This window comes from Saccopteryx bilineata, chromosome 5 (genome assembly GCF_036850765.1).
Source record: "Saccopteryx bilineata isolate mSacBil1 chromosome 5, mSacBil1_pri_phased_curated, whole genome shotgun sequence".
Taxonomy (NCBI): domain Eukaryota; kingdom Metazoa; phylum Chordata; class Mammalia; order Chiroptera; family Emballonuridae; genus Saccopteryx; species Saccopteryx bilineata.
This window is the reverse complement of record NC_089494.1, coordinates 174,497,678-174,519,545: the sequence shown is the minus strand read 5'-3', so window position 1 is coordinate 174,519,545 and position 21,868 is coordinate 174,497,678. Positions and strand designations below refer to the sequence as shown.

The following is a 21,868-nucleotide window of genomic DNA, read 5'->3' as shown; positions in this document are numbered from 1 at the left end:
TACTGTAGTGGGAAACTGCAAGCTTGTGACAGAAGGTCAACATAAAGGTAGAATCTGGAAAGAACCTGGCACTGAAGTAGACTGGAAATGTAAGATGAGTTTAAACTGATCTCTAGTTCTTGGTATTTTAAATTTACTATTTCATTGTGATCATGGACAAAAGAGAGGGGAGACACTTTAAATGTAATTTTCCAAATGACTTTCTAAAATATAGCTGATTGTGTCACCTTCCTTCTGAAAAACCTTTAATAGCTCCCCACTGCTGAAAAGTCCACTCCTTAGCATAGCATTCAAGGTCATCTATAACCAGACTCTCCACCTCTCTGGAAACAGTCTTATCTGCAGCTAAAATGCTCTTCAAAGAAGCCCTTGCTTTCCAATGGGTCTGTGCTATTTCCTTTGCCAGGAATGCTCCTAACTCACTATGGTCCTCATCTCAAACCTTTCCTTACTGAAATTCTACTCAGAATTCAAGGTTTGGGTCTCTCATCACCTTCTCTATGAAGCTTTAGGAACCCTTCACTCAACTGGAAGAAATGTCTTCATTTCAATGAATTTTTAGAACTTTAATTATAAATTTCATATAGCACATGCCACATTCTGCTTTGAGTTTTAATCAGTTGTATACATGTGTCATCTTATTAATTAGATTGAAAGTATTATGAGGGCAAGGGACTATGTCCTTCTCATTTCTGTTACCTCATAAAAGTTTCCATCATGTAGGCACTCAATATTTATTGTCTTGAATTAAACTAGTAGTTGATATTAGTATTTTTTTCTTTTGCTTTTAAAACCAATTTCTGTAAATGCATAATTAATGACAAACTACTATTTTTCATGTGTTTATTCATTAATTCAACCATCAGATATTTATCGAGTACTTACTATTTGAAAGGCACTATGCTAGGGGCTGAGGTACAATAATGAATACAATATAATACCTGTCCTTAGTGAGCTTGGAGTTTAGTTGGAGATACAGATGAGTGAACAGGCCGTTACAATGTCATCTGATGAATGCTACACAGAACCATCAGTATCGCTGTGCAAATTATGCTCTGCATTAGACATTAGAGAACCTGGGACGTAAAAGGGAGCCTGAAACGCAGCCCGTCCTCTCTCCCAGCTTTGTGCCCTTACGTGGTGCTGCATGCTTTTAAAGGAAGGATGGGTTTTTACCTAAAATACATAAAACCTCTCTGTATAATAGTGGCCCCAATGACATTTTAAGAGCAAGTAAGAGTTTCTAGAGCACTTGGAAGGGTACTTAGTCCCAGATTTGAGGAGTTAACAGAGAGTTCCACGAAGAAAGGCTTTTGAGACAAATGGGAGTTATCGAGTTGAATATAAGTGGGACAAATGCTCCAAATAGAGAGAAGTAAAGAAAGTCAGTATGTAGGGAATTACAAGTAGTTAATTATGGCAGGAATCTAAGAGGGGAGGGAAGCAGGGAGAGATGAGCCTGCTCAATGAAGCAGATTCTGGGTCCTGAAGAGCCCTGTACACCATGATTAGGGTTTGAATTTTATTTTGAAGGTGATGGGAAGTCACAGAGATATTTTGTCAATGATTAGATTTACATTTCTAAAAGTTCACTCTGATAGTGGGCTAGAACTGGAGGAAGGAAGGGGACTGCAGGCGGGGACAATGCAAAGTTGCAGCAAGTCATACACGAGATATTGGTGAGCTGAGTGAAGACAGGTTGAAGGGATGAGAGAATTTCAGACCTCATTCACAGGGTGATAAGACAAACAGTAATTTTCAATATAAACTGCTGCCACTAGTCAAGGTAAGAGAATTCACTATTTCAAACAAACAGCCTGGGTGGTATGGAGGAAAGTATAGGAACTTTCTGTCACTGGTTAGCTGTGGGATCTTAGGTAAGACACTTAGTTTCTACTTTCTGTCCGTTAATCAATTCTTTAATAGGAGAGCCATTTACAACACCTTGCAATTGTATAGACTCAAACTCAAAAGGCAGATTTGTCTCCAATAGGGACAAATCAGTGTTCATGTGAACTGTTTATAATGGAACAGTAATTTTTATCATTTACTGGCTCACATATACTTTTGGCAATAAGATGAAAGCTATAGATCTATTATCTTTCAAAAAGGTTTCTTTTATAGTTCAGAGGACCTTCTAAAACTCAAGATGAACTCTAGGTTAAAAAAGTTTTTTGTTATACAAATTTACTTAACTTTAAAATTTATGAGAGTTGATTGTGACCTAGTGTTTATGCATATGACAACTGGAATCTTCCTGTAGATCAGCGGTTCTCAACCTGTGGGTCGCGACCCCGGCGGGGATCTAACGACCAAAACACGGGTCGCCTAAAGCCATTGGAAAATACATATTTTATTTAAAAATGTATTGTATAATAAATATGTATTTTCCGATGGCTTTAGGCAACCCCTGTGTTTTGGTCGTTGGATCCCCGCCGGGGTCGCGACCCACAGGTTGAGAACCGCTGCTGTAGATGTACAGATTAGTGTTTACCTGTAGCTTATAGTGTCAAACAGTCCTCCCAGGTATGGCTACCTGGAAAAATTTTAAAGTTCACATTAAAAAAAATAAGAGAAAACATTTTTAGATATGACAAAATTTGTTTGAAAACAGTTCTTATTCTAATAAAAAATATACTGGCTCATATTAGAGGAGAAACCTCATTTAATAGAATTCCATCATCTAATACCATCATGTATCAGGAGCTCTAAAGAGCCTTTTGTACATTTACCTTTGATCTGCAATATTTGGGACTAGAATTTCAGCAACAATCATTCATTTCCCTCTGTTTACATTAGACAACAGAGAACAGTAAACTCATACTATGTCCAAGCCACTAGTCATATTCCACATAGTATACTAGGCTCTGAAAAGAATGTATACAATAAAAACTCAGCTTCAAAACAGTTACAGCTATGATGGATCACAGCCAAGTTCCAACCTCTCTAAGGTCAAGCGGGAGGGTGACTATGGTTAGTTTTTATTCAGCCACAAACATTCCTGTGGGAAGGAGTGATTAATTAAATGGTGGGCTGTAGAGGGCAGGGTGGGCATGTAGAATAACACATAATGAGACAAAATAACTTTCATCCTGTGATTGGTCATGAATATAGGTGGCAGAGATCATAGGATTCAGAGGATGACTTGGCAGTTTTTTCCAGAAAATTTGAAATGAGCTTCTTCTGTCTTTTTAAACACTGCTTGTACACTAGGCACATCTAGTAAACATGTTAAAAAACAGAAAACGAAAGTCTGGGTTAGGTATTTTATTTTGTTTTTGTTTTTGTTTTTTGTTTTTTTCTGAAGCTGGAAACGGGGAGAGACAGTCAGACAGACTCCCACATGTGCCCGACCGGGATCCACCCGGCACGCCCACCAGGGGGCGATGCTCTGCCCACCAGGGGGCGATGCTCTGCCCCTCCGGGGCGTCGCTCTGCCGAGACCAGAGCCACTCTAGCGCCTGGGGCAGAGGCCAAGGAGCCATCCCCAGCGCCCGGGCCATCTTTGCTCCAATGGAGCCTTGGCTGCGGGAGGGGAAGAGAGAGACAGAGAGGAAGGAGGGGGTGGGGGTGGAGAAGCAAATGGGCGCTTCTCCTATGTGCCCTGGCCAGGAATCGAACCCGGGTCCCCTGCATGCCAGGCCGACGCTCTACCGCTGAGCCAACCGGCCAGGGCTGGGTTAGGTATTTTAAAGTCCTCTTTACTGTACTTCCTACGTTGCTTTTTACTTCATATAACTTTTGAAAAACTATGAGAATAGGGATTCCACGAGACAAGTTTATTTTAGTTCACGGGTCCTTTAAAGTAAGTAATTCTCTGTCATTTAACAAAGGCAGAGTTATACAGAATAGGAGAATTTTTACTGTTCAGCCTCATATGATGTCTAGTGTGCTCAAGTTGCATTATATGTAAAATGTTTCCTTACAATCTGACATAAACCCACAGACCAAAACATTTGCTAACAAGAAGACAAGGAAAAAAAGTCAGGAAGAAAACCAAGTTTAACCATAGCCAGTGCTTACAGCTCTAACAAGACCAAGAAAAAATTCCTTGCATATTTGGAACTCATGAAGGAGATTCACTTCCCATTCTTTATCAAAATGTTGAAGGTACAATTTAAAGAGACCTAAAACATTTTCTGACAGGTAAAAGATCTCACACAAAGTGGCTTAAAAGTACCATATTAACCTCAAGAATTAGGTAGATACTATCTGGAGCCAAAGAAGTTTACTATAGAGTCAACACATTTGCTAGATTAACTTAAAATTTTTTTCAGAGTCATTTGGTCCCTTTTGAGCCCCTACTGGAGTAGAATAATCTCCAATGCCTAAAACCAAAGGCTAGATAGAGTAAGAGCTTGAGCAAAGAGAGGAAGGAGACAGAGAGAGAAAAAGGGACCGGCGATAGGTAAGATAGATGAGACTTTGCCCTTACGGTGAGTGATCATCATAATATCGTAAAACTTGGTTTAACTCGGTTAAGGGATTCAAGAAGTAATACAAGAGTGGAAGTCTCTTATTACTGCAGTACATATAACTTCTAACCTAAAATCCAAAGATCAAATAACCTTGGCTTCAAGGGGAGTGTAAGTGAACACAATTGGACTAATATCTTATTTTTAAAAATAGCTTCACTGGCATGCTTTACTTATTATACATCTGCTTATTTTCAATTGAAAACAATGCCATGTTTTAAATTTAATCTTTATACGCCATGTGTAGAAAGCATCAGCCACTCACAGTGTTTAATCACAGAATCTCCACAAAAATTGTTTCTTGTCTAGGTTTCTGAGTCAAATGTTAATCAGAGATACATCTTTTGTTCTTTACTGTTTTGGGGGGAAGGGGCATTTTGCTTCATTTTGTTTTAGAGGTAAGAATAATAGCACTCATGACCTATATTACTTGCCATTGGTTTTTATGTTCTCAGATGATTATTTCTTTTGCTGAAAAAAAAGTACTGATATAATGCCAAGAATATAACATTTTAAGGGTAAAATCAGCTGTTTCTAGCCATTTCTAATATTTTCCAGAGAACTGACGAGACTAAGTGAAATGCAAATATTCCTTCAATTTCTTTCTGTGATAATCTATTGAATGAGATATGCTGGCAGGAAAAATCTTAGAGATTAGAGAGCCACAACATGTAATCTTTGATAGAGAACAGAGATCAATGAGTTTCAGTGACTAGCAGCACAGCAAAATGATGTTTACAGTTTTTCTTAAGGTCTCACTAAAGGAAGAGAAATACCAATTGGAATTTCATCCTGTTCTGGTCCATGTTGGCCATTTTTCAGTCTGAGACTTATTCTAGAGATGGATCCAACAGGGGAGAAAAAATAACCCAATAACACATTAAATCATGGCATGGTATTAAGTCATCATTCTCACTAAACACTATAATTTACTTCTAGGAAAGAGGTGGATTCATGATGGTGTTTTGTCAAGCCAAGATATATGAGATTTTGACCTTAGTTGGATATAGGGTAGTGTGAGTAATACTTGTTATGAGTATCCAGAAAAACTCACACATTTTCCTCTAGATAATATTTGATTAAAGTTAAAAATCAAAATTTCCTTTAAATCTGAGTAATCTACTCAAGGAAGCCATTCCTATGGGTTCATATAATCTATGACATGCATAGTAGATGACGTCTGCCTTCTCCATTGACCTGACCAGTTACTGCCTTACTTCTCAGATAGATATCCTTGCTCTCTGAGCTTCATTCAGCACATTTCAGTTTTGTAAGAGGTATTTTTATGGGGCTTTCTGTATATATCATACAAGTATGATTTCCCTCTAAACCCAGGGAATCTAATGCCAGTTTAGCAATTGAAGATGAAGTTTCTCACATAAGTTTCAAAAAGATGATTGATTGCAATGAGACTAGAGTGAGATCTTGCCTTGTTTTTCATTTAAATTGTTGAATTGACTTTTCCTTGTTTTGACACAGAGGTCATCCAACTCCCATCAACTCTAACAACAGATGCCATCTATATTTGTTTGCCTTGTCAAATTAAAATTGGCCATACAGCAGCAAGAATCAGCACAAAATGTGATCCACCCTTGGGGCAGCAATACACATTTCAGACCCAGGACTTCACTTACTCCCTTGGGACTATCTGACTTCCCTTGGTGCTGACATAACTTTATTGACAAACTATCTAAATATGCTTGGTTATGTAATAGTGCACTGCTTTATTTAACCTGTTGAGTAAAGTGAATTAAAGAATAACTGACAAGTGACATTTAGGAATTACTTCCGGCACAGAGAAAAATCTACATGGACTCGAATTAAACTAAGATCTTTGGAGTCCTCCTCTTTTTGCCCTCTTCTGGGGAAAAACAATATTCCCTCTTGATAAGCAATGGCAGGCAGATTATAAAGGTGTTCAGATGTATTTAATGTGGAAGCTAGGCAAAATATAAGTTTTATGAAGTGGTAATTATAAGGAAACCACCTCATACCAATAAACTGCTAATCAATTGTAATTACAGGAAATAGTTAATGAATACATAATTAAAATGTTATTATGTATCTTTTGATTGTTATTCAGGTCCGTGAATAAGCAGCATTTCTCAGATCTCTTCTGTCTTCTATGTGATTTAGACAATATATTCAATACATCTGGTTATTGAAGAGTAATTCCTTCACATCTGCATTACAAAGACATTCTGGTCCTAATTTATATGTCAAATGAGTGATCTTAATAGTGTCATATACTAGACAAGTGGTTCATTCATTCCTTCTTGAAGTTTTTCAATGATATTTTGCTGCTTATTAAATTCAATACCAAGAGCCTTTTTCTTTTATTGAGTTCTATTTTATTTAATATTCTCATTTGTTGAATTTTCAGTCTGGCTCTTATGTCATGTCTTCATAAAAGATGTAAAACTAGAAAATTTACAATCAGTGCCTACTGTTAGCAAACAAAACAATTCCCAAGTCCAAATATGATTTTGACAGGAAATTCATAAACATTTGCAAAGATAACGTGTTACTGTACTGACTGTCACTGGCCCCTACACTTCCTGCCTCAGGCTTCAACTGCGGCATCCTCAACCCTTCCCACACAGGGCTCTGCAGCACCAGCTGTCGTGTGTTGATTTCAAGTTGTTTGGAAACCACTGTTTCATTTGGTTTTGCTTTTTTTGAGAAAAATACTCACAGAGGAAAAAGCTGAGACCTGATCAGAACAGCTTTAAGGAAAAGTTCACACTACTGTTGGACCAAAAATTGTCTCAGGGGAACGGCAGACAGCAGGGTAGCCTGATCACGTCAAACCCTACAACTTTTTTTTAAGTTGAAATACTATATATATAACATAACATTTTACCATTTAAACAAGTTTTTTAGGTATACAAGTCAGTGGCATTAAGTACTTTCACAGTGGTGTATAATTATCACCACTAATTATTTTCAAAATGTATCATCCAGTTGAGGAACTCTACCCATCAGGCAAAACCAAGCATTCCACCCTCCCCCAATACCTTCTAGCACTAACTTACTTTCTATCCCTATGAATTTGTCTACTCTAGAAACTTTATATAAATGGAATCATAGAGTATCTGTCAATGTTTAGCTTATTTCAATTTAGCATAATGTTTCCAAGGTTCATCCAGGTTGTATCATTTATTAGAACTTCATTCTTTTTTCTGATTGAATAGTAATACAGTGTGGGGCAAAAGTAGGTTCATAGTTGTTCATATGGAAAACAATGCAATAATTATTAAATAATAATATAAAAATAAACTGTTTCATGTACTCACAACTGTAAATCTACTTTCACCCAACCTGTATATTGTATGCATATACAACATTTTGTTTATTCATTCATCTGTTAATAGACACTTGGGTTGTTTCTACCCTTTGACTATTTTAAATAATGCTGCTTTGGACAATGGAATATGAGTATTTGCTTGAACTCCTGTTTTCTATTGTTTTGAGTATTTACCCAGGAGTGAAACTGCTGGCATATAATTCTACATTTATATTTTGAAGGAATGGTCAAACTGTTTAACTATTTTTACAGAAGTTGCATCATTTTGCATTTCCCAACCATGCACAGGGAAGGGCGGTGTCTAATTTGTCCACATCCTTGTCAACACTTGGGTGTGAAGTGGTATTTCATTGTGCTTTTGATTTGCATTTCCCCAATGATAATTATGTTGGGTATCTTTTCATATGCTTTTTGGTCATTTGTGTAACTTCTTTAGAGAAAGTCTAAGATGTCTAAATATCTGCCCATTTTAAATTTAATTTTTGAGTTGTAAGTGAATAGATATGTAACTGATCTTTGAGTATTGATTTTTTATTCTGATATTAAATACTTATCAGATACATAATTTACGAATATTTTCTCCCACTCTGTGGGTGACAAGGATTGCTGGCTACCACCAGAAGCTGGAAACAGCCTAGGAAAGATTCCACCCAGAGTTGCAGAGGAGCATGGTCCTATTGACACCTTCACTTCAGACTCATAGCCTCCAGAATTAAGAGAAAATAAATTTATGTTGTTTTAAGCCACCCTGTTTGTGCTACCTTTTACCACACTCTAGTGAAATTAACACATTCCAATTTTGATACCTTTTATTTCTTTTATCATGCCTAATTGCTTTGGTTAGACTTAACATCAGTCCTTTTCAAATTCTTCCAACAAATTAAAGAGAAGGGAACACTTCCTAACTCATGCTACTGAGGCCAGAATTACTCTTATACCAAAGACAGGCACTGATAAAAGAAAACTACAGACAAAAAAATTCCTGATAAATATTGATACAATCATCCAAAAAGAAAGTACCAGCAATCTGAATTTAGGAGCATATCAAAAGGATTACACACCATAACTAAGTGAAATTTATGCTAGGAATGCAAAGGTAGTTAAAATCGATTGATAAAGGTATACAAAAAGCAATCAATACAATATACTGTACCATATTGATAGAAAGAAGGGAACAAAAAGTCATAATTATCTCAGTTGATGCAGAAAAGGCATTTGACGATTTTTTTTTTAAGAGACAGGGATAGACAGGAACAGACAGGAATGGAGAGATGAGAAGCATCAATCATTAGTTTTTCGTTGCGCATTGCAACACCTTAATTGTTCACTGATTCCTTTCTCATACGTGCCTTGACCGCGGGCCTTTAGCAGACCGAGTAACCCCTTGCTCGAGCCAGCGACCTTGGGCTCAAGCTGGTGAGCCTTGCTCAAACCAGATGAGCCCTCGCTCAAGCTGGAGACCTCGGGGTCTCGAACCTGGGTCTTCCACATCCCAGTCTGACGCTCTATCCACTACGCCACCACCCGGTCAGGTGCATTTGATGAATTTTAATACTACTTGCATATCAAAACATTCAATAAACCAAAAGAGAGAAAAAAATATTTTCCCCAACATGACAAAAACTATATATGAAAAAATCCAACTAACAATTATTCAGTGGTGAAAGACTGAAAGCTTTTCCCCTATGAAAGCTTTTTCAGGAAGAAGACAAAGATGCCTGCTTGCCTGCTTTTGCAACTTTTATTCAACATAGTACAGTTTCTATCTGTTTTTGATATTTCTGTAGAGGAATGAGAAATTAAGCTGCCTACTCTGACATTTTGCTGATGTTATTCCTAATCTTTAGAACTTTTATACTATCATCATACATAAAATAATACTTAAAATTTTTATAGATGCAAATAATAGTACTGGAAAATAACATTAATTAGTATTTAACAAATCACATCAAAATAATTTAGATACCATGGCTTTATTTCTAAGATGTTCTCATTTACTTAAAATTGCACATTAGTCACTAACTATACTGACTGTCTCTGCAAAAAGTATACTTAGATAGTTCCCTGTCAGACACTAGATACAGTTATATAAAAGAGGGGCAAGAGTGCTGGCTGGACGGCTCAGCTGGGAGAGTTCCATCTCCATGCACAAAGGTTGTGGGTCCCATCCCTGACCAGGGCACAAACAAGAACAGATCAATGTTCCTGTCTCTCTCCCTCTCTCTCTCTCCCCCCCTCTCTCTTTAAAATCAATCAATAAATTAAAAAATAGGGTTAGAGAATGATGACTTTTAACTAATATCCATTCAGATTTTTTTTAAGCAAGAAGAGGGGAGATAGAGACAGACTTCCGCATGCACCCCTACTGGAGTCCACCTGTCAATCCTATTTGGGGCTAATGTTCAAACCAACAGAGCTATCCTCAGCACCTGAGGCTGATGCTTGAACAAATTGAGCCACTGGCTGTGAGAGGGGAAGAGAGAGAGAAGGGGGAGAGGGAAAGGAAGAGAAGCAGATGGTTGCATCCCATGTGTGCCCTGACCAGGGATCAAACCTGAGATGTTCATATGCCAGGCCGATGAGACAACTGGGCAGGGTCCCATTCAGATATGTAATCAATAAAATCAATGAAACTTCATCAAGGATGACCTTCATTTAGTGTCAAAAGCCAATGCTACCATTAGCTCTGTACCTATGAGACAAAAATGGCCTATGACCGAAAGTATTCAAATTGTCATCTGATTATACTTCCAGTTGTCACATTTCTCTATTATTCTGTTTATACAGATATAAAGAATTGTACATATTAGAGCAGAGTATGTATCTCCACTGATAATTTCTTTGAGGAGGAAATTTTTCTAAGTATATATATTATAAACCTATCTTTTTTTTTGTATTTTTCCTGAAGTGAGAAGCAGGGGGGGGGGGACAGACTCCTGCATGTGCCCTACCGGGATCCACTTGGCAAGCCCACCAGGGGGTGATGCTCTGCCCATCTGGGACATTGCTCCGCTGCAATCAGAGCCATTCTAGCGCCTGAGGTGGAGGCCATGGAGCTGTCCTAAGTGCCCAGGCCAACTTTGCTCCAATGGAGCCTTGGCTGCAGGAGAGAAAGAGAGAGAGAGAGAGAAAGGAGAGGGGGAAGGGTGGAGAAACAGATGGGCGCTTCTCCTGTGTGCCCTGACTGGGAATTGAACCCAGGATTTCCACATGCTGGGTGGATGCTCTACCGCTGAGCCAATTGGCTAGGGCCTAACTTTTCTTTTTGTTCCTTTATTTACTCTAACCTGGAAAGTGGAGTGACTTATTGGGTTGGTGAATCTGGCTCTCATTTAACTCTCATATAACTATATTTTCTAACATGTGTTTCATAAAAAATAAAGGTTTTTTTGGGGGGGATTACCACCCAAAGTCAAATCTCTTTCTGTCACCAGTTTTTTACTTCATTTACCCTTTACTACCACAATGTAACATACAGATGATGTATAATAGAATTGTACACAGGAAACCTATATAATCTTATTTGCTAATATCACCCCAATAAATAAAAAAATAAAGGTGATATTTTTTACCTTCATATTCTTTATTTTTCAAGTTGCTTAGAACATAGCCAGGGGAGAGGAAAGTCATTTTATTGTTTCATGTACTCCTCCTATCTGAAAGCTGATATCCTTCCTGAATTCTCAATCATCAAAAAGCTTTGAACTGTATGTAGTAAATAAAACCCCCAAACACAACAAATTCCATCATAAGCTTTCAGAATCTCTAATCAAGCAAGACTTTATGTTTTTCTCTAGTGAAAGGAACTGAAGTTACTTAATTGCAATTTCAGAAAGTATTTAAAAAAATGCTTTGGCTATTAGGCTATCATTTGGATCTAAGTTTACTATTGAACCTGATCCCACACACTGAGCAAAAAAGCTTAAACTCTTTTACTGAGAAAAGGTGGACAGACTCTTCTATGTAAGACTATATGTGGATCTTCAAAGTTCATTAGATATGTGACCAACTCCTGAAGAAATAAATTTTTAGACAACCTATTATATAACTCTTCATTATGCACATATGACATTTCTGAGTTCACTTACCTCTGCTGAGTGCTTTGCCAAATTGCCCACGATGACAATGACCTTCCCTTTGAAGGTTTGGAGCATAGCTGTGTAAGGGCCCTGGGTAAGCTCCCCTTCTGTGGTGAATGCAGAGCTGAATGGAATGTTGATGCTGCCTGAAATGTGACCCCGAATATAACTGAGAAGGAAAGTTTAAGGAAAACATCTATTTGTGTGCAAACCTGAGTGTGAGAGAGAAGTAACTGATTCCCAAAAGATAGCACCGTTAAAATTAAACACAGAGACCACACTTGAAAATTCCCTGAGGAAAAAAAAAAAAAAAAGAAAATTCCCTGAGCAGACAAAACTGGTTTAGTCATACACGTAAAGCTTAATTTATATTTTCCAAGACTAGTGAGGTTAATTTGGCCTGGGTCACTTTTGCTTTTGTCTCTGAAAAATCAAAAGTGAAACTTAAACTGTTCCCCAAAATTGACGTGAGGTAACCACTAACCAATTTCCTTTCATTTAAGAAATATCTAATACTGTGACCAATAAACAGCCACTGCAACCACACTGTATACGCTGCTTTTTGACTAAATGCCTCTGAATCTTATTTGTTTTGGTCTGACTGTTCTTCATTTGCAAACTGTCTTTTTGCTGTATGCATAATAATCTCTTACTAATTACTACTTTGGTCATTTATTGGTTTTGTTTCTGAAATTCTGATAATTCTAGATATCTTCCATGCTCACATGCATAATTTATTTAAATAAAATAAGGCATCGCTAAGGAAAGAAAAATATAATGGTGAGTGACGTCACGGAAATGGCGCCGTGAGCAGTGCGTCTGACAGATCTCCCCAAAATTTCAACAAATTCATCAACTAGAGACAGAAAAATCTATCCTTGGAGCATCCAGGAGTTCCACACACACTGAAGGAGAAAGGGCTGCTTTCACTTGGAACTGAGAGTCGGGAGGGAGCTGAGGGTGTGGAGGAAGCTAACTGCGGCACGGACGTTTGTTCAAGCCGAGGAGGGAGTGTGCCTGTGTGCTATCAACAAGACCACCCTCAGATGCCATTAAGAAAAAGGAAACTGAATATCATAGATACAAAATATAGAGAAGTAACACAGATAGATGTGGAAAAATCTATGGAGAAAAAATTTAATATATTGGAAACCTTGGAGCTAAATGACAGAGAATTTAAAATAGAAATCCTAAAAATACTCAGAGATATACAAGAAAACACAGAAAGGCAATTTAGGAAGTTCAGAAAACAACTCAACAAACACAAAGAATATCTTACCAAGGAAATTGAAACTATAAAAACAAATCAAACAGAAATGAAAAACTCAATTCACGAGCTAAAGGACGAGGTAACAAGCTTAGCTAATAGAACAGGCCAGATAGAAGGTAGGATTAGTGAAATAGAAGACAAGCAACTTGAGGCACAACAGAGAGAAGAAGAAAGAGACTCAAAAATAAAAAAAATTGAGAAAGCCCTACAGGAATTGTTTGACTCTATCAAAAAGAATAACATAAGAATAATAGATATATCAGAGGGAGAAGAGAGAGAAAATAGAATGGAGAATATACTGAAACAAATAATAGACGAGAACTTCCCAAGCCTGTGGAAGGAACTAAAGCCTCAAATTCAAGAAGCAAACAGAACACTGAATTTTCTTAACCCCAACAAACCTACTCCAAGGCATATCATAATGAAGATGGCACAAACCAATGACAAAGAAAAAATTCTCAAGGCAGCCAGGGAAAAGAAGAATACAACATATAAAGGAAGGCCTATTAGATTATCATCAGATTTCTCAGCAGAAACTCTACAAGCTAGAAGAGAGTGGATCCCAATATTTAAAGCCCTGAAAGAGAGGAACTTTCAGCCAAGAATACTATACCCATCAAAGGTATCCTTCAAGTATGAAGGAGAAATATAAACATTCACAAATACTGAAAAGATGAGGGAATTTATCATCAGAAAACCCCCACTCCAGGAAATACTAAAGGGGGTTTTCCAACCAGATTCAAAGAACAAAACAAAACAAAACCACAAGTAAAAGCTCCACCAAGAACACAATAAAACCAAATTTAAACTGTGACAACAAAAGAAAAAAAAAGGGGAGAGGACGGAGATCAACAGTAGCAAAGGACGATGCAGCGCAGAAGCACTCATAAGATAATGTACTACAATGAATATGGTAGGTACCCTTTTCAATACTTAATGGTAACCACACTTGAAAAAACCACCACAGAAGCACATGACTTTAAAAAGGTAGCAACAGAAGAAAGAAGCATAGAATACAAACAAACAAAAACAAATGATAGAAAAACAGAAGATGCCCTGGCAGGTTGGCTCAGCAGTAGAGCGTTGGTCTGGCGTGCGGGGGACCCAGGTTCAGTTCCCGGCCAGGGCACATAGAAGAAGCGCTCATTTGCTTCTCCACCCCCACCCCCTCCTTCCTCTCTATCTCTCTCTTCCCCTCCCGCAGCCAAGGCTCCATTGGAGCAAAATTGATGGCCCAGGCGCTGGGGATGGCTCCTTGGCCTCTGCCCCAGGTGCTAGAGTGGCTCTGGTCACAAAAGAGCGATGCCCCGGAGGGGCAGAGCATCGCCCCCTGGTGGGCGTGCCGGGTGGATCCCGGTCGGGCGCATGTGGGAGTCTGTCTGACTGTCTCTCCCCGTTTCCAGCTTCAGAAAAATACAAAAAACAAACAAACAAAAAACAAGAGAATAATCAAACAAGATACAAAACTAACAGAATGCAATTTATAAAATGGCAATAGGGAACCCACAAGTGTCAATAATCACACTAAATGTAAATGGATTAAATTTACCAATAAAAAGACACAGGGTAGCAGAATAGATTAAAAAAGAAAATCCAACTATATGCTGCCTATAAGAAACACATCTAAGCAACAAAGATAAAAACAAATTCAAAGTGAAAGGCTGGAAAACAATACTCCAAGCAAATAACATCCAAAAAAAAGCAGGTGTAGCAATACTCATATCTAATAATGCTGACTACAAGACAGAAAAAGTACTCAGAGACAAGAAAAATGGTTATTTCATAATGATTAAGGGGACACTGAATCAAGAAGACATAACAATTCTTAATATATATGCACCAAACCAAGGAGCACCAAAACATATAAGACAGCTACTTATTGACCTTAAAACAAAAACTGACAAAATACAATCATACTTGGAGACCTCAATACACCGCTGACGGCTCTAGATCGGTCATCCAAACAGAGACTCAATAAAGACATATTGGCCTTAAACAAAACACTAGAGCACCTAGATATGATAGACATCTACAGGACACTTCATCCCAAAGCGACAGAGTATACATTTTTCTCTAGTGTACATGGAACATTCTCAAGAATTGACCATATGTTGGGCTACAAAGATAACATCAGCAAATTCAGAAAAATTAAAATTGTACCAAGCATATTTTCTGATCATAAAGTCTTGAAACTAGAATTCAACTGCAAAATAGAGGGAAAGAAACCCACAAAAATGTGGAAACTAAACAACATACTTTTAAAAAATGAATGGGTCAAAGAAGAAATAAGTGCAGAGATCAAAAGATATATACAGACAAATGAAAATGACAATATGACATATCAGAATCTCTGGGATGCAGCAAAAGCAGTAATAAGAGGAAAGTTCATATCACTTCAGGCCTATATGAACAATCAAGAGAGAGCCGAAGTAAACCACTTAACTTCACACCTTAAGGAACTGGAAAAAGAAGAACAAAGACAACTCAAAACCAGCCGAAGAAAGGAGATAATAAAAATCAGAGCAGAAATAAATGAAATAGAGAACAGAAAAACTATAGAAAAAATTAATAAAACAAGGAGCTGGTTCTTTGGAAAGATCAACAAAATTGACAAACCCTTTGGCAAGACTCACCAAGGACAAAAGAGAAAGGACTCATATAAACAAAATCCAAAATGAAAGAGGAGAAATCACCACAGACATCATAGATATACAAAGAATTATTGTAGAATACTATGAAAAACTATATGCCACCAAATTCAACAATCTAGAAGAAATGGATAAATTCCTAGAACAATACAACCTTCCTAGACTGAGTCATGAAGAAGCAGAAAGCCTAAACAGACCAATTAGCAGGGAGAAAATAGAAAAAACTATTAAAAACCTCCCCCAAAATAAAAGTCCAGGCCCAGTCGGTTATACTAGTGAATTCTATCAAACATTCAAAGTAGACTTGGTTCCTATTATACTCAAAGTCTTCCAAAAAATTGAAGAAGAAGCAATATTTCCAAACACATTTTATGAGGCCAACATAACACTCATACCAAAACCTGGCAAGGACGGCACAAAAAAAGGAAACTACAGACCAATATCTTTAATGAATACAGATGCTAAAATACTAAACAAAATACTGGCAAATCAAATACAACAACATATTAAAAAAATAATACATCATGATCAAGTGGGATCCATCCCAGAATCTCAAGGATGGTTCAACATATGTAAAACGGTTAACGTAATATACCATATCAACAAAACAAAGAACAAAAATCACACGATCTTATCAATAGATGCAGAAAAGGCATTTGATAAAATACAACACAACTTTATGTTTAAGACACTCAACAAAATGGGTATAGAAGGAAAATATCTCAACATGATAAAGGCCATATATGATAAACCATCAGCCAACATCATATTAAATGGCATAAAACTGAGGACTTTCCACCTTAAATCAGGAACAAGACAGGGTTGTCCACTCTCTCCACTCTTATTTAATGTGGTGCTAGAAGTTCTGGCCAGAGCAATCAGACAAGAGAAAGAAATAAAAGGCATCCATATCGGAAAAGAAGAAGTAAAGGTATCACTTTTTACAGATGATATGATCCTATACATTGAAAACCCGAAGGACTCCACACAAAGATTACTAGAAACAATAAACCAATACAGTAAGGTCGCAGGATACAAAATTAACATACAAAAGTCCATAGCCTTTCTATATGCCAACAATAAAATATTAGAAAACGAACTAAAAAAAAATAATCCTCTTCACGATTGCAACAAAAAAAAATAATAACAAAGAATAAACATAACAAAGAATGTAAAGGACTTATATAATGAAAACTACAAAGCATTGTTAAGAAAAATAAAAAAAGACACAATGAGATGGAAATATATTCCTTGTTCTTGGATAGGAAGAATAAATATAATCAAAATGGCCATATTACCCAAAGTAATTTATAAATTTAATGCAATTCCCATCAAAATTCCTATGAGATTTTTTAAAGAAATGGAACAAAAAATCATCAGATTTATATGGAACTATAAAAAACCCCGAATAGCCAAAGCAATCCTAAGAAAAAAGAATGAAGCTGGGGGCATTACAATACCTGACTTCAAACTATATCATAGGGCCATGACAATCAAAACAGCATGGTATTGGCAGAAAAATAGACACTCAGACCAATGAAACAGAATAGAAAGCCCAGAAATAAAACCACATATATATGGTCAAATAATTTCTGATAAAGGGGCCAACTACACACAATGGAGAAAAGAAAGCCTCTTCAACAAATGGTGTTGGGAAAACTGGAAAGCCACATGCAAAAGAATGAAACTTGACTACAGGTTGTCCCCGTGTACTAAAATTAATTCAAAATGGATCAAAGACCTAAATATAAGACCTGAAACAATAAAGTACATAGAAGAAGACATAGGTACTAAACTCATGGACCTGGGTTTTAAAGAACATTTTATGAATTTGATTCCAAAGGCAAGATAAGTGAAGGCAAAGATAAATAAACGGGACTACATCAAACTAAAAAGTTTTTGCTCAACAAGAGAAACTGATAACAAAATAAACAGACAGCCAACTAAATGGGAAATGATATTTTCAAACAACAGCTCAGATAAGGGCCTAATATCCAAAATTTACAAGAACTTGTAAAACTCAACAACAAAAAAACAAACAATCCAATAAAAAAATGGGAAGAGGACATGAACAGACACTTCTCCCAGGAAGAGATACAAATGGCCAACAGATATATGAAAAGATGCTCATCTTCATTAGTTATTAGAGAAATGCAGATCAAAACTACAATGAGATACCACCTCACCCCTGTTAGATTAGCTATTATCAACAAGACAGGTAATAGCAAATGTTGGAGAGGCTGTGGAGAAAAAGGAACTCTCATTCACTGTTGGTGGGACTGTAAAGTAGTACAACCATTAAGGAGGAAAGTATGGTGGTTCCTCAAAAAACTGAAAATAGAACTACCTTATGACCCAGCAATCCCTCTACTGGGTATATACCCCCAAAACTCAGAAACATTGATACGTAAAGACACATGCAGCCCCATGTTCATTGCAGCGTTGTTCACAGTGGCCAAGACATGGAAACAACCAAAAAGCCCTTCAACAGAAGACTGGATAAAGATGATGTGGCACATATACACTATGGAATACTACTCAGCCATAAGAAATGATGACATCGGATCATTTACAACAAAATGGTGGGAACTTGATAACATTATACGGAGTGAAATAAGTAAATCAGAAAAAACCAAGAACTACATGATTCCATACATTGGTGGGACATAAAAACGAGACTAAGAGATATGGTCAAGAGTGTGGTGGTTACCAGGGAGGGGGGAGGTAGGATGTGGGAGGAAAGAGGGAAAGGGGGAGGGGCAGGGGGAGGGGCACAAAGAAAACTAGATAGAGGGTGATGGAGGACAATCTGACTTTGGGCGAGGGGTATGCAATATAATTTAATGACAAGATACCCTGGACATGTTTTCTTTGAATATATGTACCCTGATTTATTAATGTCACCCCATTAACATTAATAAAAATTTATTTAAAAAATATAATGGTAAAGAGACAGGAAGATGATTGGCCAGAGATGTAAAGAATTTCCTAATTAACTGAAGCATTTTGAAAGTGATCAAGATGCAGCAAATCAATGGCAATTGCATGGGCTGCACAATATCATGCTTTAAGTTCATGACTACTACTGTGAGGACTTTAAACCTCTGAAGGTAATATAGCCAAGCAGGTATTCCCAGATATAATTTGATACTGCAAAAGCCTATCTACTTTGGGCAAGCGATTGCTAAATAGGACTTCATTTAGAATTATTAGAGGTCATCAGCACTGGTTAGAAGCATTTCTGTTGTTGGTTCATTTTTCAAATAAACTTAGCTAATTTCCACACTTCAATGTTATGGACTCTAAAGAGACTGATGGTTTCATTGACTATAACTTTTAATTTTGGAATGAAAAGTATATATTAGCTTAAAATATTTAGAAATATTTTAAGATCTTAAAAATATATGACCCCTCCCAAGTAATTAAAAAGTAGAATTTTGAAGTATAATAAAAAAGATGATTATTGCCTTGGCCAGAAAGCTCAATTGGTTAAAGCATCATCCTGATAGGCAAGGGTTGCCAGTTCTACCCCCTGTCAGGGCACATATAGAAACAGATCAATGTTTCTCTCTCTCTCTCCTCCACCCCTTTCTCTCTCTTTAAAATTCAATTAATAAAATAAAATATGATTATTCACTTAAAGTCTGTAAAAGAAGACATTCCTATATATTATTCTTCAAATAAGCAAAATAACAACTTGATATTGGTCTAAGGGAGATATAGATGATGCTTTGATAGGATATACTCATTTGGGGAGGACAAAGAAGGCTTTCACCAAAAAAGAAAGTGATGACTGAGTTAAAATTTGAAGAATTAATCAAAGTTAATTAGGTAAAGGGTAGAATAGAGACAGGAGAAATTTGAGGCTCCTGTCCTCAAGAATGATGGTACAGATCGACTATATACCTTAAATTTACAATTTTTTAGTCAGCTGCTTCTTCCTCGTTTTTACTTTAAGGAAAAACAGTTGGCATTAACAAAAGACTGTAAAAAACTTCTGAAAATGAAAAGAGAGATAGAATAAACATTAGGATCTCAGTGTACATTATTTAGTGAGAGTCTTCTAGAATGGACACAGAGTTTATGATCCTGGGCAGATGATCCTTGGATTGCATCAGCACTTGTTTCTCAAACATTTACAACTATTCAATATCCTCAACTATATATTTCATGACCAGTAATGACTTTGTTCTCAGCATATAATTACTCTGACAGTACTTGTATTTTCAGTAAGAACATACCTTAAAATGAAAACTTTTTATATCACAAAGAACCTAACAGTTCAAATACGTTCAGCAAATGTATATATAGCTGCCAGTCTAAATCAGTTGACAGAGTTTCTACTTATCAGACAGCCCTTATCAATTGTGGACATTTTTTTTAGTGTTTTCACAGTAGCAAAAGCAATAAAACCTATCTTGGTTGAATACTATAGCAGACATGTTTGGGTTGCCTGCCCACCCCTGACTTCTTGTTGAAAGGCCTCAACTACTGACCCTGATGAAAGGGTGAGACTATGCTGTCAAGTTTGTATCAGATGATCCTGCCACTATGACTGGCAGCAGCAGAGTAGGGAGGGGAGGGTGAAGGGAAGTCTGATGCAGGCAGAGTCAAGCAGGTTCTCTCCTTTGAAAATCAGAAGTAAAGATAAAATCAATGCCCAGACTATATTAAGATTTACAAGCTAAAGTCACATTTGAATGTCTTTGATATACAATTTCTTCAGTCACATATTAGAAAATTAGTGACTAATGGAATAAAAGTAGTTATAAAATCATAAAAACACTTATTTATTATAGAAGTTAGCTGGTCCGGTGCTTGAACAGAGCTGTTTATTACCCTGACAGTACTCTGTGATCTATGCCAGCAAACATTTTTCACTGGTAACTGGTGACCTTACCCTGTTTCCCTCCCAAAACCACACCACTCAGCCCAACATTCTACTTGGCAGATATTACTAAAAGCATTTAAGTTGTGTTTATAAAAAAGATAGATGTTCACATTAAACAAAATCTGGTAGCTCACTGTGCAAATAGATGAGAAAAAGTACTTAAAATTTTTTTGTGACAAGTTGAATTATTAGAACAGTATTAACAAGTAAGGATGATGCTGTGTATTATTTTCTAGGTTTCTGAAATACGAAGACTTTTCTGTATTCCTAAGTCAGTCTCCATAACAGTACTGTCAGTAGACACAGCATACTTTAATCAAGCAGATAGAGTAAATACGAGTTTTAGGAATAACATAGTTATGCTGGTAAATGTTCATATTCTATAAAACTTCTTTACAAAGAGATTTAAAAATTCCTTTAAAATATTTCCTGGTTCAAAATTAACCATAAACAATCTCATGTTTTTCTAAATCCCAAAAGAACACAGCTTTTTGGTTGCACACCACAGTTAGTGACATTACAGCTCTATGTATCATACAAAGCATGCCAGGAAATGCTTTGCATAACCACAAGGGAATATGGAATTAAACCCACCATTTCCTCATATATAATTAAATAGCATTAACTGATATAAAAATTGTTAGATATTATCACTTTTCCTTGCTAAATCTAGCTGCTTTCTTTAAATGGCATCACCATCTCTTAAATCAGTCTAAAACTTTGATATCTCATCAGTGGCAACATCCAACATCTACTGAACTAATAATCCCATCCTCCTTTGCTCTATTCCATCATGATGTGCCTATATCAGACACTTATTACTTTGTTTAGACTACTGCAGCAGCTCTGTTTTCCTCCACTCTCATCTTTTCCCTTGGAATCTATGTTATTGAATTAAAAATTTTTTTAAAAAGTTCTGATCATCATATCCTTGTTGAACAACCTTCCATGGTGGCCTATAAGACAAAGACCAAATTTCTCAGTGGAGCCCTCATGAATAGGACCTAACAACTTCAATTCCAACCAAACTAAATCACATACTGTTTCTAGGATATGTTCTACCTAGCTCCTATAGTGTTCTCTGCTTAAATTCCTTACTTTTTTGTACTTTTGAGTGTTCAAATATTATTCATCCTTTAAGTGTTTCCTCCATAAAATTTTCTCATCCTACAGTATCTGTACACTTCTTACAACAGCA

General features: G+C 36.8%; 1 protein-coding gene across 2 annotated transcripts in view; it reads right to left on the bottom strand.

Moving 5' to 3' along the window:
* The window catches only part of TBCK (TBC1 domain containing kinase), a 263,198-nt gene that overhangs the window by 11,484 nt on the left and 229,846 nt on the right, over window positions 1–21,868 (bottom strand). The window contains exon 25 of one of the 2 annotated variants that reach the window (XM_066278773.1): window positions 11,871–12,030. The exons of the other annotated variant lie outside the window; for it this stretch is intronic. Coding sequence (XP_066134870.1) covers window positions 11,871–12,030 — 160 coding nt within the window. The remainder of the gene's footprint in view (window positions 1–11,870; window positions 12,031–21,868) is intronic. 2 annotated transcript variants of the gene reach the window in all.